Genomic DNA, 25,173 nt, shown 5'->3' on the forward strand with positions numbered 1-25,173 from the left:
CGGCAGTCAAAAAAGCTAACAATGTTATGAACCGTTAAGAAAGGGATAGATAAGAGAGAAAATATCATAATGCCACTACATAAATCCATGATCTGCCCATACCTTGAATACTGCATGCAGTTCTGGTTGTCCCATCTCAAAAAAGATGTACTAGAATTGGAAAAAGTACAGAGAAGGGCAACAAAAATTATTAGGGGGATGGAAAGGCTTCCATATGAGGAGAGATTACAAAGACTGGGATTGTTCAGCTTAGAAATGAGACGACTAAGGGAGGATATGAAAGAGGTCTATAAAAACAGGAATGGTGTCGAGAAAGTGAATAAGGAAGTGTTATTTACCCTTTCACATAACACAAGAACTAGGGATCACCCAATGAAATTAATAGGCAGCAGGTTTAAAACAAACAAAAGGAAGTATTTCTTCACACAACGCACATTCAACCTGTGGAACTCATTGCCAGGGGATGTTGCGAAGGGTGCAGCCAAACGTATAACTGGGTTCAAAAAAGAATTCCTGGAGTATCGGTCCATCAATGGCTATTAGTCAGGATGGTCAGGGATGCAACCCCATGCTTTGGCTAAACCCCTGACCGCCAGAAGCTGGGACTGGACAACAGGGGATGGACACTTGATAAATAGCCCTGTTCTGTTCATTCCCTCTGAAGCACCTGGCAGTGGCCACTGTCAGAAGAGAGGGTCCTGGGCTAGATGGACCATTGGTCTGACCCAGTATGGCTGTTCTGTTGTTCTTATGAAAGTCAAGGCAGCCCTCAGACTCCTCTAACCTCTTCCAGCCCCCAGCATAGGGGATACACAAAGCCATTCCACTTCATTGTCTGCTCTGAACTCAGGTACTGTTTGGCTCCCTGGTGTTTAAGCCATCCTGTGGTTGCAACCTTGCAGCCCCTGTGGCCCAAAAGCGAAACTAACTAGAAACACAAGTGAAACTGACCAGCCACAAGGCAAACACAAAAAGATCGTTTATTCAGATGTTCAGCCCCTTTAAAAGAAGCGTTTTCATTGATAAATCACAGAAAGGAATCAGTACATGGGTTGAAACTTCATAACAGCAACACCTTCCCATTAGTGAGTCCAAGTCAGGCTAAAGCATTCTTGGAGCTGGTCTCTAAACTACACCCGGTGCTCACAGAGAACACAGGCGACACGAAGTCTGACCGGATATAATAAGACGAGTAAGTAAGAATAGAAACAAGTGCAAAGCTTTAATAATTCAGAGGGGATGTGGAATATAATTAAGCACTTCAGTGACTGCGGAGCAGGCTTTCTGTAACAAACCCCGAAGAGTAAAGGGCCAAGACATTCCATTAGTCGTTCCTGCTGTTCAGGAAGCATTGTCTACCGAGCTGCAGTTCTTTCCATTAGTCTGTGATGGGGAATAATGCTTTTCAATGGGGCAGAAATAAATTACAACGAGTTATTGGCTTAGGAAATGTGCCACTGCTGCACATGCTCAGAACCGCACATTTTAGCCCCAGCCAATGTGAATTCTGGATGGTGCTGAACCCACTATAAAATTTACCTGCCATTAAAAATCCTCCGAAAGACCTTATTTCCTCATTAGGCCGCAGGTACCTGGCAGAGGGAATGCAAAAGCTCTTGAATGCAACACAGATGTATGCAGAGCCCTCAGCTATTTATTCCCACCCTCAGGGGCTGTTAGATCCCAGACACAAATTAAACAGCAGCTTCCGCTGGGATGGCTCTGACTCTAAAGGGGACGCTCTGAAACAGGCACGTTTCCCCGCAATCCTGGCTTGTATTTAGAGAGCACCTTCCACCCAAGACTCCAGAGCTATGGGCCCAGCCCTGGGAGTCCTCACAGAGCTGCCACTGACTTCACTGGTTGCTTCATGGTGGAGGGCTTGTGGGACCAAGCCGTTCATGTCATATAGTGTATCTGTGCTTAGGAGATGCCCTCAAATAATAACCACCCAGGGGAGCTGGATTAAGCCCTTTGTGACCACAATTTTACAGTACAGTTTTTAGTAACTGCCGTCATTTAGGGCCTGATCCAGAACTCCCTTGGAGAGTTTTCAGGATTGGGCTCTCAGGCCCAGAGTCTCAGTGTTTCCATTCCTAGGGGAGTTGGGCACTGAAATACCTTTGACGATCAGGGCCTTATCTCCACCATGCAAGCTGCAGGGAGATATAGCACATTTAATAGAAGCTGCAGCTTCTCAACAGATATATAACATCATAGGGATCCCTTCATCTGTGAAATGCAGCCACCTCTGGGTGTGTCATGTAGCCTACAGCCCACACTACATAAGATTTTAGGGCAGGGAGTGGAGAATCAAGTAAGTCAGTAGAACACAATGGGTACTCGCTCCCTTGCCAAATGACCACAGGTATACAGGAGCTTGCTTTTATGTCTTGGACTAGCTTGTCCTCCTGTCCCCTGGAAGAGGAGGCTGGGACAGGGAACTGGCAGAGTTGTGTGCCCAAGACACCAATCCAGAATTGGAGGGTTCCAAGAATGTTCTTCATTTAGAACTTTCTCCATAGCAACTGGCAACATCCTGTCACTGCAATAGGAAGAGAACCAGCTACACCCAATCAGACGATGGAAAGCTTTCAACTGAAGGGTTTGGTGAGCACATAAAACTGCCCGAGTGGAGATCGAGTGCCTGGAACCCAGAGCTGAAAGGGTGATTTTCCTGTAGTGTCTGCTGGGAGCTAACATTCCAGCTGAGGCTGCAGTGTGTACGGATTGGGTGTGCCCTGTTCTAACACACGGAGCCACTCAAAGGCCAAAGAGCAGCTGAGCCTGACTTCCTGCTGTGAGCAGCCCTGCCCAGCCCAGCATGACAGTGCCCACACATCATCATGCTGAAATCAATTCCACGCTCTCCACCTGGCCTCATTTTCCAACTGTTTTGTAGAGACGGGGGCTGAGCCACAATACCCAAAATCAGAACCTCCAGCCTGGTCTCTGGGGTTTGGTTCTGGATCGTTTCTAAAGTGGCATTGGCTCAAATCCCACAGTCCTCCAGGGAGCCAAGCTCCCATTGATTTTTATGGGAATTTGGCCCTATTAAAGACCAAAAGAATTTGGCTCATCGCAGACAATAAATATCTGGCTGTAAAATCTAATGTACCAGTTATTTAAGGCAGTAGAAAGTCTCCCAGCCAAATCTATCCCCCAGTGTAACTTTGCCCCAGCAGGGGTAAATGGTGCCTGCAGCATCTCCTCCCCATGGGAGTCCAGGGACCAGTGGCCACACCTAGCAGTTATCAGTCTAACAGGGAAGACATTCCAAATGCTTTGCAAATTCCATGCACGTTGCATGATCTGTTGCTCATGCCCCTCCTGCAGTGTGACCTGGGGCAAGCTGCTCCCCCCCGCACACACACACACACACACACACTTTGTCTGTCTTGTCTATGTAGACTGAAAGCTCTTTGGGGCAGAGACTGTCTGCACAGCACCTCACGCAACAGGGCCCTCATCTTAGATGAGGCTTCTGGATGCTAGTGTAATCTAAATAATAGTAATAGCTCATTACCCTGAGGAAGGTTGCTCCCAGACAGTTACAACTTGTCACCATGGCTTTACAGGAAGCATAGCTAGTTTACATTTCATTCCACAAGGATTTGCTGGCACAGTTTATGGCCTCATTAGATAGGGATGGTAGGATTGGAAGCTTTTCAGTTAGAGACTGTAGCACAAGCAAAATGAGACAATAATATGGAAAGGAGAACTGGCCGAGTGGGGTTACGTGGAGAGAGCTCAAAACCAGTGACCCACTTGAAAGCACCGTGGTGAAATCTGCGTGAGATTCCAAGACACAAAGCCTGTTAGAAATGTGGGTCAGAGGATGCTGGTGGAGAGAATGAATTCTCACTCACCACCCTCCAAGCCCTCTGTGGAGATTCATTAAGCCACATGTGCGCCCTGTGAGGTGAGTCAGCATCATTAGCCCCATTAGCCATTTCACAGAAGGGGAAACTGAGGCTCAGAGAGGTGATGTGACTTGACCAAGGAAGCACGGTGAGTTAGTGGCAGAGTCAGCAATAGAACCCCAGAGTCCTGCCCTCCACTCGCCTGTTCTAACCAAGAAACGATGCTGCCCTGGTAATACAATTGGCTTTATGGCCGTGAGCACCTGGCTTCCCAGCTTGTGCTGTGAAACATCAGTTCCAAACAGCTGGGCTCCAGTCACAGGGTGGCATGGTGCCTGTGAAACCACCAGATTATCTGCATATTCCCCCTCTCTGTGTATACTCATGTGAGTAGTCCAGCTGCTGTCAGTGAAGCTGTGTGGGGGTAGGGGGTCGGGGAGAGATTGGTTTGGGCCCCCAGCTGGCTATGAAATTAGCTCTCCAAAGGCACTGGTGGAATCTCTCCACCCCTTTGGGAAACTGTGTCAAATTCACGCTTGGCTGATTGCTCAGCATTTTCCCCCAGATGCAGGAAGATACCACCGCAGAGATCACTCCCAATATCCTGAGAAGTGAAGATGAGGACTCCCCTCCAGAGGAAGTGGTTTATTCCATCAGGCCCCCAGCCAATGGGAAGGTTGTGCTGAGGTCGTCTCCTAGCAACGGGATCCTGCAGTTCACTCAGGCTCAGATAAATAGTGGACTTGTTCAGTTTGTGCATGAAGGTAGGTAATGGACAGGTGGAAGCAGGACATTCCCGGGCCTGGAGGCCAGGGTGCTGAGGGGCCTATTGTGGATCAATGTGGGGAGAGCTGTATGTTAAGGAAAACTAACTCTGGACAGTCAAATACCCCAACACGGCATTGACCAGCCCATAAACACTAGTGTACAGCCCACAGCTGGAAAGAACCCCCTGTCCTGGGACAAGAAGAGACTGCAGTCTCCCAGGCAGATCCTGCTCTCACTAGCCCCATTGTAAATGCAGAGTAACCCCCTCAGCTTCAATGTCATTATTCCAGATTTATACCAACCCTGCAAGTTCGTTCAACTCAAAGTTGGCTTTCCCCTGATGTGTAACTCACCCAACACCTGGCCCTCCCCCACAATTAACCTGTGTCGCAATGTACTGAGCTCAGGCATTGTGTCCGACAGCATGGCACTTACGGCAAGGACTCAGTCTTCCTGTCACTTCATAAGAGAGGCCGCTGGGGGAGCCACCTCCCCACATGATTCCTGAACCCCTCACTTCTTGGCTGTCCTCTTGTTTTATTCTTATGACCACCAGGAAGGGCACCATGGACCATAATTTGGCAATCACGGACAGCCTAGTGACACAAGGGGACTCTACAATAGAGCCCAGCCCTGACCTGGTGTGAGCCGAGGCAATTCAGCTTCCATGCTTACTCATTCCTGAGCTCGGCTAGTTTCCCCCCCACACACACACACACACACACGCACCCAATACACAAACACACAAGTCACCAGTGGACCCCAGCCCAGTGCTGAGCTGGGGGGACTCAGTTTTCCTGCTCATTCAGCCCTGAACGAGGCTTCCCAAGTCACTAGTGCACCCCAACAATGGCTAGTGAGGAATTTAGTCTCCATGTTCATTCCTTCACAAGCTTTGCTACGCTGTTCCACCAGTGTCTCTCACCCTCTGCCTTCCTCTTATGGGGTAAGAGTTGTCACTGTCATGCCACTGGATCCCGCTGACTGATCCCTGTCCCACTAACATGCTTTCTGCAGGACCCCTTGATGGTGGCTTCTCCTTCAATCTATCTGATGGCGAGAACATCTCCTCCAGGCATTTCTTCACTGTGAGTGCCCAGAAGCTGGTCATCACCTTGGAAAACAAACAGGATCTCACTCTGTGTCCAGGTGAGTCACCCACAGAGGAAAGAGGGGTGACTCCAGTCAGGGCTGCTGAAAGGAGAGGAGCTGGGCCAGCAAGAGCCTTGACTAGTCATCAAATCAGCAGCATCCAACAGCTCCAGTAGCTATTGGGCTAGGTTGGTTTATGGAAGAAGAAAAGAAAAATCAGTGGAAGACTGTGTTGAAAGAAACATGAGTGGGAGTAAGGTGTGTCAGGCTGAAAGGAGGGAGGGCTGATGGTAACATATGGGTGCTGATGGAGGCAGAATGAAAGACAATGTAGGAAAAGGTAGATGCTTTGAAATCTACATGTTGGGCCTTTGTCCTGACTGGCTTCTACTATGTCAGTACTACCAGCAGCCCTTCCCCAGAGGATCCAGTGTGCTGCTGTTCATCCATGCAGACGATTAAGCATGCCGCAGTGGGAGGCGATGGGGTGGGTGATCTGGCACGAGAAAGAGCTTGGCCTGATTTGTGACTCCACTCCCTTTCTGAGAGCACAGATGGCATTTCACCTCCTATTGTGTGGCATTTACCTAACACTCAAGTGACACTTTCCAGCCTAGCTGCACAGAGAGAGGGAGACATGATAAGAGGCATTTCTGTTGCCCACTGAGACATAAGGACTCAGCAGCCTCTTAGGCTCAGATTTTCAGAAAAATGCACAGGCAGCAGCATAGCCCAAGCTGCCCATTTACACGCAGTTACCCGGATTGCAGGGCCTGCACAAATCGGGATCATTCTTTGTGCAGATGGGGCACTTACGGATCATTTACTCACATAAATACCCGGTCCATGCTTGGAATTATGGCAGGTGTGGAGGCAAATCATGCAGACATTTTGTGTGAATGTAAATGGGCAGCAAAGCCGGCCCTTAAAGGCCGTGGTTGGTTAGCTTAAAATATATCTGTGTGTATAAATATTTACGTCTAGCACTGAAATCCACTGCAAAACTCCCACTGATGTCACTGATGCAGGGACAAGTATCTGATGATACCCAACGGATGTGTATCAATGTGTTATACCAATAAAAACTAGCAGGATCTTATTAAAGGGGACAAGATAAAGATGCCACATTTATTATGATAACAATTTGATTTATGACCAATAACTAATATCTTAATCCTTATACACACACACACACACATTATACCTAATTCCTATACACACACACACACACACACACACACACACACACACAAAAGTACTGGGAGCATAAGCTTTCGTGGGTAAGAACCTCACTTCTTCAGATGCAAGACTTGCATCTGAAGAAGTGAGGTTCTTACCCACGAAAGCTTATGCTCCCAGTACTTCTGTTAGTCTCAAAGGTGCCACAGGACCCTCTGTTGCTTTTTACAGATTCAGACTAACACGGCTACCCCTCTGATACTTGACACACACACACACACACCCATCAGATGTTCTGCAGCTGCTGCATAGTTACCAGTCCTGCTTGAGTCTGTGGCTTGAGTTTGCAGCTTGGGTTTGTAGCTTGTGGTGGCTAACTGGCCAGGAAAGCCGGGCACAAGGGCGAGCTGGGTCTCTGTTGGGCGCGCACCGATGCCCTTCCATGTTGGCAGCAGAATGTTACCCTCCTCCAAAGTTTTCCATCTCACCCATCCTTTTTGTAGGCTTTAGTTTGAATCCAGAGTCTATAGGTCTTGCTGTGTCACGCTGCCTTCAGGTTTGGTGATTGATCACCCGTCAATTGCAGACATGACTTTCAGCCTTGGACCGGGCTTTGATCTTCCTTCTATTGTATCTCTTCTTTTTAGGGTGGATTCTTCTTACTTTGTTAGGGCTTTTGTCTGCATCTTCAGCCTTTGGTGTTTGAACTTTATTTAATCAGGACAGGCTGGGGCTGGAGGTTGATTCCATCATCCATACATACCTCATTCACACATCTAAAGTAAACTAATAAGATTACAGCAGGGTTTGCAAAAATGAAGGTTGCAGCAAGCCCTTACAAAATGGAGTAAGCGTTTTAAAATGGGGGTTGAATTACAATATGGCAAACAGTGAACAGAAGTTACAATATAGACAAGTATAATGGATGGCAAACAGTGAACAGAAGTTACACTGTAGCCAAGTATAATAAATGGTGAACAGAAGTTACAGTACTGAAACAGTGCAAGTCTCAGTGATTTAAGCAGGAATTGGATTGATAGTGAAACTTACAAAGGCAGCTGACTGAACAGCTATGGCTCTTAACAAGCATCTTAATTGTTAATTAGCCAGTTATTGGGGTAACTGGTTTTATGAATGAATATTGTTTCATTCATAAAACTTTACTTATGAAGTTACATTAATAAAGTGAACAATTAAAAACAATTTCATTCATCAGTTCTACAAATGCCCTACCTGCCCTTTTTCTGTCCAGGGGATTAGCCCAAATTCTGGGATGGGACTTGAATCTACAGGTGTAAGGATATGAATGAAAGGGCTGGTAAAGGAGCTAATGCACTCTGATCTGTGTGGTTATGCCAGGTTCCCAGGCAGTTAGAGACATCTTAGCTTATAAGATACATCCTTCTATAAAGGGGGGGAAGGAGGGAGCACTGATTGGCTGCTGTGAATAAATGCACCGTATACTATTTGTTTTAAAGGGACCCTTCAGCCAATCACAAGCCAGAATTTGAAAGCAGTAACCAACAGCAAAGCAGATTCCCGTACCTTATTTTACAGCATAGAGGAGCCCCCACAACTGGGCAGGCTGGTGAAATACCATCTGGGCAGTGCCAGTGGGCCACTAGAGAACTTCACCCAGGCTGAGGTAAGTGCTCCTGCCTCCCCATTGTCATGTCCCTCATGTTATGTCATGTCTCACGTTAGAGAAGAGACAAGATTCAGGTGCCTTAATTCATTATTGAGGCTGCTGCACCACAGGCGTTGTCATGTGTGGGCCGGGGTGGGGTGTGGTCCACCCTATTAGCAGCCAGGCCTGCCCAAATCTGAGCATGGCTGAATGCCAAGTGTAAGTCAATTTCTTCAAGTGCAATATCAATGATTTGCTCCGATGGCAGACCTTGCTCACTGCCTGTCCAGCATAAATTGCAGCCCACCCAAATTTCCCTTCCTAGCTATGCCACTGTGCTGCACCTGTGCAAACCCTATAGTTCTCGCAAACCCTCTAGCTCCCAGCCTGACTAACACAACTGGATTCTACAGCACAATGCAGTCTTCTTTAGTCACAGCTGAAATATATGCAAGGAGACCGGATGGCTCAAGGCAGCAGAGCCATTTACCTCCTTGGCACCAGGGCAAATCCAGCCAGAGCTGATAATGACCAAACACTGTTGCATGTGACCTGTGGTGTTTGGTGGTTTCTGCAATGTGAGTCAGTGGCCTCAGACCAGTTCCCAGTGCATGGGAGAAGTATCAACACAACCAATGTCCTTGCTGGCGGCCTCAGAGAAGAGGTCATTGAGACTAACTGGCTTTTCCAGCCCTACAGAAGGTCCTAAAATCTGGTGTGAAGGGGAATTATCGGGCTCTGTTCTGGAAGCCTGCCCCTATGTTTGGAGGGAGACAGAGGACATGTGTCTCCAGCCTTGTCAAACTGGCATGTTGCACTAGCTCTGAATTCACTGCTCATTCCTGGATGAAACATGAGGGCCAGATCCACGGCAGCAGTAGAGCAGCACAGCACCATCAGCTGAGCATCTAGCCCTTCCTTTGCCAATAGTGAGGCCTTCCTCCCAAATCACAAACCAAAAAAAGACATCATTGTCTCTCTCCACCGGGTGCCACACTGCTCCCATTTCAGAACAAATCTTGGTCCTGGCAGCTTTGACTATAACCTGGGGCCTGAAACCCCCTCAGGTCTGCGATGGGAATCTTGGAACTCTGGAGCCCTGTGTTTAATGGCAAGCAACCAATTCAGAATTCGGCTCTCCCCACTCCTCCTGGCAGCAGCATTCCCTGTGTGCTACTACATTATTTTGCAGAGCAGGCTGTAAGATCAGGCATGCTTAGACTGAGCACACTCACCTGCTGCCTTTCCTTCCATGGAGGGACAGATGGGATCCAGTATATTTCTCAGATAATAGATTACATTGCAGTTTGCAGGATGTTCATCTCTTTCACCTCCTCTCTCGTCTTTCTCATTCTGCCGATCTTTTCCTTCTTTTTTCTCTTTTTTTCTACCATCACCATTCTAACTCAACACACACACACCTCTCTTACAGAAAAGTCTTACAAAATGCTATAGTAAATGCACTAATAGGATTCTACAGAAATGACTCTCAAACCCTTTTGAATGTAACAGAGAATTTTACCCTCGCTACACAAATTCAAAAGGCTGGCCTGGACATTCTATCGAAATGTGGCCTGATTGTTCTCTCTAGGAACTTTCCATGAAGGATGCAGCATTCCTGGGTAGCTTCTAAACTTTGGTAGCCATGATTTGATTTCAGTTTGCCCATTGAGACGGCATGGTCTAGTGATTAAAGCAGGACGTTGGGATCTATTCTCAGCAATGCCATTGGGTTGTTGGGCAGGTCACTTCACCCCTCTATGCCCTTTGGTAATATTGGGACAGTGATACTCACCTACCTTGTAATGTGCTTTGAGATTCTTCGATGAAAGGTGCTATACAAGCACAGAGTATTACTACTATTCTGTTCTGTTCTCTGAGGGCTCAGCACTCAACCACATCTGTCAGAACAGCAGAAAGAGCAAATACGCAGGAGAACACTGCTCCTCTCACCCAGCACTGCTCTGATTCAGACGTCCCCCGAGATCCCCAGCACAGAACTCAAACCACATTTTGTTTTTCGTTTCTCATCCTCTTTTTAATCCCCACCCCCTTGGACAGTCCCAGCAAGCAGCAGGGCTGTAAACACTATCCCATCAGATAGGCGCTGAACTCTTCTTCCATCGCCAGCCAATGAAATATTCACTGGGTTACCACAGCAACGCATGCTGTTGCCACGGCTCCCTTGAAATCACACTCCAGAAAGGCTGTGGCAGATGATGGCCCCAGTGTCCCCAGCAACATGTGAACAGGCGGATGGACTGTTCAAACTGGGTCACCTCTGATGGGGTTTCAAATTAGGGGTCTCTCCCCCTCCAGAAATCCTTCAACAGAGCGAGGGAGGTGCAGACATGGAAACATCTAGATTAAAGAGAGGGCAGAGGGTACCTTAATAATTTTTACAGTGCAAACCAGGAAGGGCCTGCTATTCAAATCAGGCACACGTAGCCAGGCATACACAGAAGTACAACTAGATTAATTTGGGCATAAGCTTTCGTGAGTAAAAACCTCATAGAGTCTCTATGCATCCGAAGAAGTGAGGTTTTTACTCACGAAAGCTTATGCCCATATTAATCTGTTAGTCTTTAAGGTGCCACCAGACTCCTTGTTGTTTTTGTAGATACAGACTAACACGGCTACCCCCTGATAGAAGTACAACTGCACATCTAAATTGTCCACACATTGATCATGGCTGCACATGCAAATCAGGATTGTGTAATCAACCATTTGTACCCACAATTAGCTGATTTAGGCAAAAAATCCGGGTGACTGCACATACAAATTAGGCATATATATTTTGCATGTGCAATTCTGCCTGCCTAGTTCTGGAGAATTGCATTTAAGAGAGGCTTCTCACTCTAATTTAACCCTGCTTTAAACAGCTACAGCTTTCAAGTCACAGTTTCTTTTGCTAGTAAAGCTATGAATGTTTCCCATATCTTCCCACATGAGCTATTCTCAGCCCACTTCAGAATGAAGATCTCTCCAGTTCTGTGCTTCCCATACCCCTACATAGTAGCCATTCTCAGCCCAGCAAGTAAGGAGCTGGGAGAAGAATCAGTGTTGTCTTTCATCATCTCCCAACAACATCATTTTTATACATACACCTGAGATCCCGGTCCCATTACGCTAGGCGCTGTACAGACATTGCGAGAGACACTCCCAGACCTAAAAGCACTTACAATCTAAATAAACAAGAGAGACAAGCAGCAAGAGGGAAGGTGACATGCCCCAAATCACCCAGCACATCTGTAGCAGAATCAGGAATAAAACCCAGGGCTCCTAATACCCAGGCCAGCATCTTACCCACTAGACCAGGAGTCTCAAACTCAAATGACCACAAGGGCCACATGAGGACTAGTACATTGGCCCGAGGGCCACATTACTGACACCTCCCCCCCCGCTGCCCTCGGTCCTGCCCCCACTCCACCCCTTCCATGAGGCCCCGCCCCCATTCCAACCCCTTCCCCGAAATCCCCACCCCAACTCTGCCCCCTTCCTGTTCCCAGGAGGTGCAGGAGGGGTGTGGGGTGTGGCTGGGGCTCAGGGCAGGGGGTTCAGCTGCAGGAGAGGTTTGGGGGGGGTGGGTTCCAGCCCGACACGCACTGGGGGCAGGGCAGGCTCCCTGCCTGCCTGTCCCCATGCCGCTCCAGAAAGTGGCCGGAACTTTGGGGAGGAGGGGCACAGGGGTCTGTGTGTTGCTGTTGCTTCAGTCACTACCCCCAGCAGCTCCCATTGGCCGGGAATGGGGAACCGCGGCCAATGGGAGCTGCTGGGGGCGCTGCCTGAAGCAAGAGCAACACACAGACCCCGTGCCCCCCTTCCCCACATTCCAGCCACTTCCCGGAGCGGCGCAGGGGCAGGGCAGGCAGGGAGTCTGGAGCCGCTCTAGGTAAATGCTGTGGGGGCGGGGGGGCCACAAGGAGCTTGCGGGCCACAGAAAACAACCCCGCGGGCTGCATGCGCCCCCTGGGCCACGTGTTTGAGACCCCTGCACTAGACCAATGCTCAGAACCAGTACTACATGTTGTTTTAAGCTACTCCTATCTCAGTGTTGGCTCCAATCCTTTGCCCTTCTGCTCTGCTCCTGCCCACATCCCTCCATTCTCAGCCCAATGCAGACTGAGGGCCCCTCAGTGTGTTGCCCCTGTGGCCTGAACGGGTAGCCAAAATTCGGGGTTTTGCAGTGTTGTTTCCATTAGGACAAGAAATCAGCGATACAAGTCAGTTATATTCTAGATGTAATCTTGTGTATTTAGGCCTTTTTCCCTGAGCATAAAGAAACAAAGCAGGCAGTTTCCTGGCTCAGAAATCCCCACGTCTGCTCTTCCAGCAAGCTCTGTGCCCAAAAAGCCCTGTTCCTCTGCGGGTCACACACACAGCTCATTCTCCTGGCTTTCTGCCTCCAGCACACACTGCTTGCAACCAATAGCTTAACTCCTGCACTTGCACCAGGGAAAGCCCTCAGTGCCAACGGCTTAGCTCTGACCTGCCATGAGGCCACTGCCTTGGACAGTCGTCCCCCACACCATCATCTGTAGCTGTTTTTATTAAATAAAAAGGCTTTTATTGCTCCCTCTTTTAGGCCTGAAAGAGGGTGCTTGGTATCCCTTGGCTTTAGGATCTGAAACACCCGCCCAGTGGCAGCCAATAGCACCTTTCAGCATAACAGAGGGCTTGACTCTCCCATTCTTCTGTGTTGGGCACCAAGAGGGGCACTCGAAGGCAGCATGACCCAGTGATTAGAGCAGAGAGCTAGGAATGAGGAATTCTGGGTCCTACTCCCTTCTCTCCCATCAACTCACCATATGACCCAGGGCAGTCGCCGTGCCTCAGTTTCCCCACCTGTACAACACTGATAATGATACTGCAGTGATTGGCGATCTATAAATAAAACAGATAGGCAGATCTCTTGCTGAATTCAGTGGCAGTTCTGCATGCTGGCTGGCTGCAGGATCCTGTCCAGGAAATAGTATTGGGTATTATTTCTTGTTTTATTTTGCTATGATTAAAAGGGTGCTTGCTTGTTTGCTTTTTGTTTCAAACCAGGTGGATAGAGGAATGATTTTTTACCAGCACAACATGCCTCAGCAGCCATTCTGGTTTACCCAGGATGCTTTTCACTTCCGAGTTTCCTCCCCACCCACAGTAACCAATTCATCCGTCCTCGGAGTGCTGGTCTCATTCGAGGCAAGCTGTCCCCATCCCTCAACGAAACTGTGGAGAAACCAAGGTAAAAGAGCCATGGAGCTGTTGGGAACAAAGCTGCACTGGCTCCCATGAACAGACGAGGGAGGCTGTGGTCAAGTGGAGGGAGGGTGCGGACAATGTCATCCAGGAAGCAAGGGACATGAGAGCTGTACTGAACTTTGCTAGCTTACCTCTCTCTCTTTCTCTCTCTCTTTCTGTATTACTGAGGAGTCTTAGGAACAGCCATTCTGAATCTTCACACTGAGATCCCAGTTCAGTAAGGCAACCCCATGCCGGACAGCACTTCAGCACAATCGGAACTGAACAAGTGCTTAAATGCTTTTCTGAATCGGGGCCCCTCTGCAGCAAGGACTCTCATACTTCTCTTCTCTCAGTCCTTCCTTTGCTGTGGCTTCCCTCTTCCTTCTGTACCTCTCAACCTTCCTTGATTCCTTTCCTTTCCTCCTGTTCTCCAGCAGAACTATTGTGATACATTGGATTTGTTCTCCTTCCCCTGCCTCCAGCTTTCCTTTGTACCTCTCTTCCTTGAGCTCTCCTCCTCTCTCCTCCATAGCATTCTCTGTTTTAGCTCCACCGTCTCTCTCTCCCAGCCCTTCCTCTCCTCCCCACCACTTCACCTTTTCTGGTTCCTCCTGGCTGAGTGCTGTTGTCATCAAGACAGTCACTGGACAGTGTTCTCCTTTCTTCCAGGCCTCAGGATCCTGGAAGCTCAAAGAGCGCAAATTGACACCTCAGTGCTGGATGCTTCCAACCTGTTGACCAAAGTTCCGGAGTCCAAGCGGGCATCCTATGATGTAGTGTTCCTAGTTACGGAGCTGCCCACCCATGGGCACCTTTCTCTTGCAAACGTATCCATCAGCGAAAAGCATCCCTACTTCCTGCAGTCCGATGTGGTCGTGGGTAACCTGCAATACGCTCACCAGGGGTCTGGGACCCGCGAAGATAATTTCAGATTTGAGGCTTGGCTGCAGCCTAGGGCTATGGAGTCTATTCGGCCTCCACAGGAAGGAGGGGGATTGGTCATTTCTGAAGCATTCAACATAACAGTGAGTGAGATCAATGAGAAACCACCTCGTCTCGCAAAGCAAGGCCATGCTCTGCAGGTTCTCCAAGGCTCCTCGGCAGTGCTCTCCCAGGATCATTTGGATGTTATAGATCCTGACAGTTCCCCTGAAGAGGTTGAATACAGAATCCTCAAGGGGCCATCCAATGGCTTCCTGGCCAACACACACAACAAACAGGTGCCTATCAGTCAGTTCACCCAAGCAGACATCAATGCCAGGCACCTAATATTCATCACCAATGGGAGTGGTTCTCCTGGGTCCTTAGAGTTCAGCATCTCCGATGGGCATAATCCACCCATCTTCACTTCTCTGGAGATTGAGGTTCTGCCTGAAGTAACCACAGTGATGAGCCAGATACCCCTGGAAATACCCCAGGGCCTAAACATTGCTTCTCTGTCCCGAGAGCACCTCCTGGGGGCATCACACCCAGGGGAACAAGAAGTCCATTACACAATCACCAGGGATCCAAAATTTGGCCAGTTGAGGGTCAATCAAAGCCCAGCGAGAAGCTTTTCCCAGAAGCAAGTGGACAATGGTGAAGTGACTTTTACTTTCACAGATTTCACCTCTGCCAAAGATGAATTCCAGTTCCTCTCAACATCCAAAGGAGCAAACACATTGGGGGGAGTGAATGTGACAGTCAAGGCCTTGGTCAGGACATGGCAGGGGATTCGGTGGCCGAGGGGAACCACCACCCTTCTGGACACCAGGGTCCTTGATGCCAGTGAGCTGGCCAACAAGACAAAGAGCATCCCAGCTTTTACAATCCTCAGAGCCCCCCAGGGCAGCCATTTTGTGAAAATCTCAGGAGACAAAGAGAGTCAGCATGCGCCCATAGATACCTTCACCCAGCACGACCTCGAGCAGGGGCTGGTCGCACTGCAAGTTCTGGAAATGGAAGATGTTGGCCACCACTTGTTGAATGACAGCTTTCTGTTCGAGCTGGCAGCTGATGGGGTGCCACCCGCCTTGGAATTTCTGGGGTATAGCACAGAGCCGTACAACTCCTCCACGCCATACGGAACCCCGCTGCTCAGAGCCCCCCACCTCCCGGAGATGAGTGACAGGCAAATGCCCCAAGAGATGAGTCCCTCCTCACAAACACTGGCCACCCAGCCCCAGGGCTCCGACCAGCTGAGCCACAACACCAGCAAGTATGACATGCTTCCAACAGCCTGGGGGGGCCACGAAGCTACCACAAGCCCCTCTCCCTTGGAGGGGGGCACATTCCTCAGCTTCATTGAAGCCAACATGTTCAGCGTGATCATCCCAATCTGCCTGATCATCCTCCTCCTGGCATTAATCCTTCTCCTGATCTTTTATCTCCACAAACGCAACAAGACCGGGAAGCACAACGTCCAGGGGACAACTTCCAAACCCAAGAATGGGGCAGTGGTCGACCAGGAAACCTTCCGCAAGACTGACCCGAACCAAGCCATTCCTTTAACGACTGTGAACCCTCTGGAGGCCAAAGGATCGGAGCCCATGGGCAAAGGGCCAGGAGGACAGCAGGACCCCGAGCTACTTCAGTACTGCAGGACATCCAACCCCGCCTTAAAAAATAACCAGTACTGGGTCTGAACGCTGGGCCGAGAGTCTAAAAGGCAAGACTGTCTCCAAGCAGAGCTCCTCGGCCTCCTGGATTGTTATGGAGTCATCCTGCCTCTTCCTCCTCCTCCTTCCTGACAAGCAGGAGGCAATCCCATTGACACAAGAGGACTCCTGGGGATGCAGGGTCCCCAAGATGGTTCCAGAGTCTCACTGGTATGACAGCAGGGAATCTCCCTGAAGGGAATAAATATCTTGACATCCCAGGTCTCCCAGTTGTTTGGGTGGGATGGGAGGGGGGAAGGAAAGGACAGCTGAAAGCCAGATAACTCCTGTGGGTGACTTAACTGTGCAGTGTAATGGGCTGGGGGGCAGGGGAAGGTTGTGGGAATACAGTGTGCCCCCAGTGAATCCTTTCCAGGCAGATATTTGGCCAACTCAATAGCTCATCTGCACTGGGAAAGAGTTACAGATACCAATAAATCATAGGACAGGTAGGTCCCGGCTGGCCCATCTCGCTCAGCCCAAGCACAGGAGTGTCTGCACTTAACCATTTCAGTGAGGCTGGTCAGGGCCGCCCAGAGGGGGGGGCGGGCAAGTGGAGCAATTGGCCCCGGACCCTACAGGGGCCCCGCGAGCCCTGGCTGAGAATCCCTTTCCTGGCTAGAGGCGCCTTTTTACTTACCCGGCGGCGGTCCAGGTCTTCGGCGGCATTTCGGCAGCGGGTCCTTCAGTGTTGCCGAAGACGCGGAGCGACTGAAGGACCCGCCGCTGCCACAGACTCGGAGTGCCACCTGGTGAGTATGTCCGCTCCCCCGCTTTGCCCCAGGTCCCCTGAATCCTCTGGGCGGCCCTGAGGCTGGTGGGAGGTGAGCTTTCCACCAGGGTGTTTTTCAAGCTCTGGCGCAAAAGGCAAAATTAAGAGCAATTTGCATTCAGTCAGGGTGGTCACAGAGCCCTTCAAATTCCCCAGGGCTAGGTGGGCTGAGGCACTGGCCCTTACAATCAGAAAATCTCCACTGCCGAAGCCAAGGGAATTTAAATTGTCCCCACCCATTCAGAAAAGCAATCTCTTTTTCTTTGAATATTTGTCATGTGTTGCATCAGATGGATTGAACAGTCATTTACCATATTGCACAACAGGTAGAAGGAATGTAACAGATTACAAAACTGGAGCATGTTTGCAGTGATTCGGGTCTATCAGGATGCCACTATCTGGGACGTCTGTTGGTGTGTGGAATATATTTTATGAAACAGATAAACATACGGGATCCGATCCTCAGCTGGTGTAACTCAGCAGAGCTCCACTGATTTTCACCAGCTGAGGATCTGGTCCTGTGCTATATCGAACCTGATTCTGCTCTTCCTTAAGTCAGTGTAAATCAGGAGTAACCTCACAGAAGTCAAAGGAGATACATGTGAGAGAAGAATTAGATCCGTTATAAGGACACTCCAGCAGAAGTACCCACAACAGGTGGATAATATGATCATATTGTTCTAAACAAACATTCTGATACTCTCCAGAGGGGATGTCCTCCAGACCTGTTCTCAGCCCTGCTAGTTCTAGAACAACATTTGGAAAGAATGGGTCAAATCCTGGGTCTTGCTCAGTTTCTACTCAGGTAGAATTCCCATTGACATCAATGGAAATTAACCTGAGTAAAGACAGAGGAAAAACTAAGTTATGAGCTCAGGCTCTGACCCAATAATAGTCCTTTGTATTGCTACAGACGAGAATCTCATCTCTCATTGAGATTGGCGTAAATCTGGTGTAACTCCACTAAAGCCAATGTACACCATTCTAACTCACAGTAGAACTTGGCCTTAATTTAAATTTACTTTTATTGTTCCTTCCAAATCGACTGTTTGGCCCTGGAACCCCAGGGGTGTTCCTGTTATATTATATCTAGTGTCAATGCGAAGATGAGACATGTTTATTTTGCTGATGCTGAAGTTCACTGTTTACGTACGGGGACGAATTTTTAGAACTGTGGGTGCTAAATTCCACGTCGGACTCCAGATCCTAAACTCCAGTGTGTGTGTGTGTGTGTGTGTGTGTGTGTGTGTGTGTGTGTGTGTAAACCCTGCTTTGTGTGCACAGCTACCCTTGTGCACAGGCAAATCAGAGCATGCATACATTGCTATTTGCATGCTTAGAAATGCATGCGCCGTGTAGCATGCACCCTTTTGAAAATCTGGCTTCAGGGTTTCTATAATAACAAATACTTTATCTCTGAGACTGCTCTTGTGCCATAGGACATGAAGGGCTGTAACAAACTGCAATGGAGTTGAGGGCTAGGTTTCATTCCAGCAGGAGGAAGAGGGAGGCTAGGGTTACCATTCGTCCGGATTTACCCGGACATGTCCTCCTTTTTGTGTTAAAAATAGCGTCGGGGGGGAATTTGTAAATCACTCAAAATGTCCGGGATTCCCCCCCAGGCAGAGCGAGGCGCGGCTGGGAGGGCTGCAGGAAAGTCAGCCTCTCGCATGGGGCTCTGGCAGCCAGAGCCCTTCCCCCGCAGCTTGCCGGGCTGGACTCCGGAGCAGCTGTTGAGCTCCTCCTCCCCGCCCCTCCCTCCCTGCATTCTGAGCCGGCCGGCCTGCCGGGCCATCTGCATCGGGCCTCGGCAGCTCCTCCTCCCCTGCAGCCCAGCGCCCCGCTCCGGCAGCACTGTGCAGGGGCAGGGACCGGGTTGTGTGTTGTGCTGGGGAGCGCAGCCACGTGTCCGGCTCCACACAGAGCCCAACACCATGTTCTGAGCGGCGGGGTAAGGGGGCCAGGGGGCAGGAGAAGGGGCAGGGAGATTTTGGAGGGGGCAGTCAAGAGACAGGAGGGGGGTCGGGAGTTCGGGGGGGGCTTTTTGGGGGGTGTGGATAAGGTTTTGGGCAGTCAGGGTACAGGTAGAGGGTAGGGTCCTGGGGACAGTTGGGGGGGGTCTTAGGAGGGGGCAGTTTGGGGACAAGGAACAGGGAGGCTTAGGTAGGGGGTGGGGTTCTGGAGGGCAGTTAGGAGCAGGGGTCCCAGGAGGGGGCAGTCAGGGGACAAGGAGCGGGGGGGGGGGAGTTCTGGGGGCGGGGCTGTCAGGGGGCAGGAGCGGGGAGAGGGATCGGAGCAGTCAGGGGACAGGGAGCAGAGGGGTTTAGATGGGTTGGGAGTTCTGGGGGGGGCTGTCAGGGGGTGGAGAGTGGTTGGATGGGGCGTGGGAGTCCCAGGGGTCTGTCTGGGGGTGGGGGTGTGGATAACGGTTGGGGCAGTCAGGGGACAAGAGGCAGGGAGGCTTAGGTAGGGGGTGGAGTCCTGGGGGGCAGTTAGGGGCAGGGGTCCCAGGAGGGGGCAGTCAGGGGACAAGGAACGGGGGGAGGGTTGGGGGTTCTGAGGGGGGTGGGAAGTGGGTGGGGGCAGGGGCGGGGCTAGGGCGGGGCTCCTCCCGTCCTCTTTTTTGCTTGCTGAAATATGGTAACCCTAAGGGAGGCAATGACTCATTTCAAGTTCTCTTCCTCCTCGTTTGCAGTGACGATGCATGCTCCCTGCATGACACTAGAAACTTAGCACTTAAGAAAGTAAGACTGACAGCACTGACCGGAGCAGGGTAGCGCAGGCTTCTCATACACAGCTCTGCCAGTCCAAATACCTTTGTTGTTCCAGTTCTGGCCAGGTCTGCATGTAGTTTTGCCAATGCATCTCATTTCTGTCCTGCAGCAACCCTACCATTCCAGTCCGACTCCAGGTGCATCTCTGCCAATACACTCCCATCCCAATGGGAGACACTCCTAGACCGCCACAGAGCTCTGCCTACACTCCCCCATCTAGATTTTTATCAGCAAGTTTGTCCATTATCAGGACCCCACAGAGCTCTGCCGATACACCTCAGCCCCGACCTGCAAAGGCCTTTTGCTGTAGGGAAGCAGTATGGCCTAGCAAAGAGGGCATTGGACTGGGACTCAGGAGACCTGGCTTCTATTTCTGGCTTGCAGGGACGGCTCCAGCGTTTTTGCCGCCCCAAGCGGCAGGAAAAAAAACAAAACAAAAAAAGGCGCGATCGGTGGCACTTCGGCGGCAGCTCTACCGCCGCCGCTTCATTCTTCGGCGGCAATTCAGCGGCAGGTCCTTCCCTCCGAGAGGGACTGAGGGACTGTAGCAGGGTGGACACCTGCTCCTGGCTAGAAGGCTTGAAAGCAGCCCTGGAGAGGGCTGCAGCTCTAAAAGCTGGGCTGATTGGGGCCACACCCCAATCAGGCCACAGCTGGTCTGTATAAAAAGGCTGGGAGCCAGGAGCTCAGCAGTCTCTCTCTGCATTCAGAGAGAGACGGGCCTGGCTGCAGGCAGGGCCGGCTTTAGGAAGTGTGGAGCCCAATTCGAACATTTTTGGTGGGGCCCCGGCAGGGATGACTAAAAAAAAAAAAAAAAACATGTAAAAAAAAAAACCCTTTCATTTCTTACATGTATTATTTACTTTCAATAACTATATAAATAATAACAAAATTATATATTATGTACATTGCTGGCTGGAGGCAGGGCAGGGGCTGACTGGAGGTAGGGTCTGGCTGGAGGCAGGGCAGGAGGTGCGGGGCTGGCTGGAGACGGGCTGGCTGCAGGCAGGGTAGGGGGTGCGGGGCTGGAAGCAGAGCAGGGGTTGCAGCAGGGGCTGGCTGTGGGCAGGAGGTGCGGGGCTGGCTGGAGACAGGGGCTGGCTGCGGGCAGGGCAGGGGGTGCAGGGTGCAGGGCTGGTTTGGGTAGGGGGTGCAGCAGGGGCTGGCTGCAGGCAGGGCAGGGGCTCCCCTGCTTCTACCGCCCCGGCCCTTTAAATAGCTGCCGGAGCCCCCTGCTACTCCAGAGCTCTGGGGGCTATTTAAAGGGCCCGGGGCTCCCCTGTTTCTACTGCCCCGGCCCTTTAAATAGCTGAGGGAGCCCTGGGGAAGCAGTGGGGCTCCAGCAACTATTTAAAGGGCCGGGGCAGTAGAAGCAACGGGAGCCCCGGACTTTTTAAATAGCCCCCAGAGCCCCGCAGCCCTACCCCAGGGCTTCAGCAGTGGGGCTCTGGTGGCAATTTAAAGGGCCTCGGGCTCCAGCCCCCTCTGGGAGCACCAGGCCCTTTAAATTGCCCCGTGGGGAAGCCAGGCCGCCCCGGCACACCGTACCGGCGGCGGCAAGGGCACGGGGCCCGATTCAGGGGAATTGGCTGAATTGGCCTAAAGCCGGCCCGGGCTGCAGGGAGCTAAGGACAGAGTACCTGAGTGGAGCAGGGCTGGGGACTGGCTGAGGAGCTGGGGAGCTCTAGCCTGGAAAGCCCCAGGCTGCGGCCTAGCAGAAGGCCAAGGGGTCCTGGGGGTTGCAGAGGGCAGCCCAAGGGTAGGCCAAGGCAGCAGGTCCAAACCCAACCTTGCCAGTGATGAGTATGCTGATACTGCAGTCTGCCCCAGGGCGTGGGGCTAGACGATGACTGGCAGTAGCCTTATACTGAGGCGAGGTGGGAATAGTGGGTGGGGGTTCCCTGGGGAGGGGAGACTCTAAGACTGAGGGGTTACTGCCAGGGGGCAGCACCCCGAGAAAAGGGGCACCGGGGTCCTGGGAGGGACACGGGGGCCAAGCAGTGGCAAGGCGGATCACCAGCCTGCAGAGGGCGCTCCGGAGCTGGAACGAGCTAATTCCCGGAAGTCACCAGCAGGAGGCGCCGCAGGGGTGAGTCCGCTCCTCTACAAGGACCCGCTGCCGAATTGCCGCCGAAGAGCCGGACATGCCGCCCCTTTCCATTGGCCGCCCCAAGCACCTGCTTGCTGCGCTGGTGCCTGGAGCCGGCCCCGCTGGCTTGGCCATTGTCTTGCTGGGTGACCTTGGGCAACTCACTTCCCCAATCTATGCCTCAGTTTTCTCAGCTGTAAAAATTACAATACTGGTGCTTACCTCTTTTGTAAAGCGGTTTGAAATCTACTGATGAAAAGAGCTAGGTATTACTATTCCAGCAATGTCACAGCTAGCGTCAGAAGGCTCCCTCATCCTGTTCACGTTCACACAAGAAAAGCAATGCAAATTCTCCTCCTCCTCCCACATTAGCCCCAGATTGGAATTTTGTACCTCACCTGTCTAATAACAAAGGAATCCCTGAGTCAGAGACAGAGCCTTTGGGTGGGATGAGACATGTGAATAGTTCAAATAGCAGCAACGTTGTTTAAAGCTACCTTAACGTGTTTGGTTTTGTATTTTCCTTTCTATACATTTTGCTTCACAACAGTGAATTGGATAATTTATAATAAAGTGACCAATTTTGTAATGAATATTGAAATAAACAAATTATTTTTAAAGCACATAGTCATCTGGAGACTTCCCTGTAGAAGGAAATATCGAGCCACAGGACACATCAGACCTACTATAACCTGAGTCCAACATATACCAGGCCAGATTCTGCTGCCAATTACAGTGAGATGTAAATTACAAGTCCAATTAAAGTACAAGTCCACTGTCTTCACTCAGGTTACTCTGGATTTACGCCAGTGAATATGAGGACAGAATTTAGCTCAGCGTATGTCCCTGCACTGCCAACTCTGCACTCCTAGCAGCGCATGCACACCGATGCCCTTGCTACACTGTCTCTCACCAGGGTGAGTCTTCCAGTATTTTTCCAGCATGGCTGATCTTATTCCACCTTAGAGGTGTCATTTACACAGGAAGGCCAGGTGCTCAGCTACTGTCAAACATCCAGAGCTAACGTACCATTGGAAGGAAGAGCAGGATTTTACTTAGCCTGGAAACCATAGAATCATAGGACTGGAAGGGACCTTGAGAGGTCATCTAGTCGAGTCCCCTGCCTCATGGCAGGACTAAGTAACCATCTTGTTACATGCATTGATCCTGTGCTCCAATTATAAAGGGAAAGTAAAGGACTACAGTCAAAGGAGAAAGACTTGCTAGACAGGACTGTCAATAGTCTCTAGTTTCTCCAGCACAATGTTGCTTCCTCTCAGCTGGCCACACCAGACTCACCCCATGACATGCTACGTAATTGTCATGCATCATATACACTCTACCAATGCGGGGCTTTGGAACAGATCCATAGGCCAGTTATATTGAAATCTGGAGCCTAGCAGCGGAAGGTGGGTTTAATTTCATCACTTAAAAAGAACAACAGGGACACTTAGCCTGGTTCTCCTGGCCCTTACTCCACTCAGACCCTGGTCTAACTCTCCTGACCTCAGTGGAATCAATCCTTATTTACACCGGTAAAAGTGAAAGGAGAATTATGCCCCACGTCAAGAAATTTAGGTCCAAAATCTCAATCTCCTCCAGCTTCTGCATATTTATATTCTATACATGACAGCCTTCCGTCACCTAGCCTCAAAGCAACAGGCAGTGGGGTCAGACTGTCTCCTGTGCCGAAATCTGCTTGGGACAGGGGTGGAGGAGGGGCAGTCAGGTAGCCAGTAAAGCCTGCCCCATGTCTGGTATGACTCTGAGCAGTTTAAGGGCTGCTCTAACTTACACCAGCTGGTTGCGGTCCCCAAGCGTTCCTACACCAGGGTGTGGGAGAAGCAGTGGGCATAGAAGCCAGTTACACCACTGTCCACGATCTGAGAGCTCCCCTGCTCTGGAATTCTCAGACAGCTGTTTACAGCCAGATTCTGCCTGAGTGGCCAGAACAGGAGAGTCTCTGGCCCAATATCCCCACAAACCCGACCTACATTGTAGCAGTGCCTGCTGCTGCTACACAGACTGGGCAGCAGCAGTTAGCTATTACTGATCTCAGAGCAGGGCCAGACACCTGCAATGGGACAGGAGGGCATGTATTTTGTGTGCTGAATTTTCATCTCTGAAGACGCCAGTGCACAAGCAACAGAGTTAAACATCATGTTAATTTACTATGCAGTTTCCAAAGAGGCTTTACAAACGAGAGAGTGTTTAATGGTACTCGGAATATAACATTCTCGCGCCAAAGGTAAGAAATGACCTTTTACATTTTTACTGGCAATAGAACAAGCTGATCAGAAAACTCCTGGTGCCTTTAAATAAGGACACCCTCAGCGATTATGCTACCTTAGCATCACTCACCTGATGCCCAGTTGAGGAGGGAGTTGGATTCCAACTTTGAACAGGCCTCGGAGGACTTGTTCTATCAGTGGTAGTCAGAGTCTTTTCTTTGCTGCGCACACCTCTGACATGATGCATGTCATGGGATCGTCTCTTGATTGTGAGCTGGGGCCACAGCATTCCCTGCAGAACCAGTTAAAATCAGTTAAAAATATAAAAACAAACTTCAACCTTTAAAACATATGTACAGCTGTAGTGGTATGCATGCCAGATGTGTACAGCTGTAGTGATATGCATGCCAGATATGTACAGCTGTACAATTTGAGTGAAGTGTGAGTGTATCACATGTGCACTGTTGTATATGCCCCTGATAAGGACCTCTCTGTGCTCCAGACATGCACATCTGTCTAGTGCACAGCCATGTGTATGTCACTCGGAGGGCTTGCCTTTGCTGCAGTCTTAGATTGAGGTATAGCTAGGAGTTATAGCCCCTAAACTGACTCCCATCCACACACACAAATCTCTGGCTCAAGTGAGGTGGTGCTTTCAGCTCAGGCTAGGTGGCCTGTCAGCGGGTGCATATGTTGAAGCCTGAGTGTGGCTGACGCTGGAGCTAACATGGTGGGGATGCAGCTTCTCTGGGCAGCTCCTACAAAGACGCCGGCTGGCTCCAGGGTTGTTGTGCAGTGTGGCTGCTCTCCCTCGAGCGAGGCTAGCTCCAGAACAGGCGCAAGCGTGGATAACTAACCCTGCCAGGAAGACAAGCCCAGACAGCTTCAGAACCCAGCACGGGAGCTGGGG

At 50.5% G+C, this 25,173-nt stretch overlaps 1 protein-coding gene across 2 annotated transcripts in view; it reads left to right on the forward strand.

Annotated features, from left to right (window-relative positions):
• CSPG4 (chondroitin sulfate proteoglycan 4) overlaps nucleotides 1-19,150 on the forward strand; it is a 79,090-nt gene extending 59,940 nt beyond the window's left edge. For both annotated transcript variants that reach the window (XM_005290581.4, XM_065559577.1), the window contains exons 6-10: nucleotides 4,429-4,627; nucleotides 5,649-5,780; nucleotides 8,381-8,547; nucleotides 13,579-13,762; nucleotides 14,431-19,150. In XM_005290581.4, the coding sequence (XP_005290638.1) occupies nucleotides 4,429-4,627; nucleotides 5,649-5,780; nucleotides 8,381-8,547; nucleotides 13,579-13,762; nucleotides 14,431-16,385 (2,637 nt within the window). In that variant the 3' untranslated portion in view covers nucleotides 16,386-19,150. The remainder of the gene's footprint in view (nucleotides 1-4,428; nucleotides 4,628-5,648; nucleotides 5,781-8,380; nucleotides 8,548-13,578; nucleotides 13,763-14,430) is intronic.
• Nucleotides 19,151-25,173: the final 6,023 nt, after the last annotated feature.

Source organism: Chrysemys picta, chromosome 10 (genome assembly GCF_011386835.1).
Source record: "Chrysemys picta bellii isolate R12L10 chromosome 10, ASM1138683v2, whole genome shotgun sequence".
Taxonomy (NCBI): Eukaryota; Metazoa; Chordata; order Testudines; family Emydidae; genus Chrysemys; species Chrysemys picta.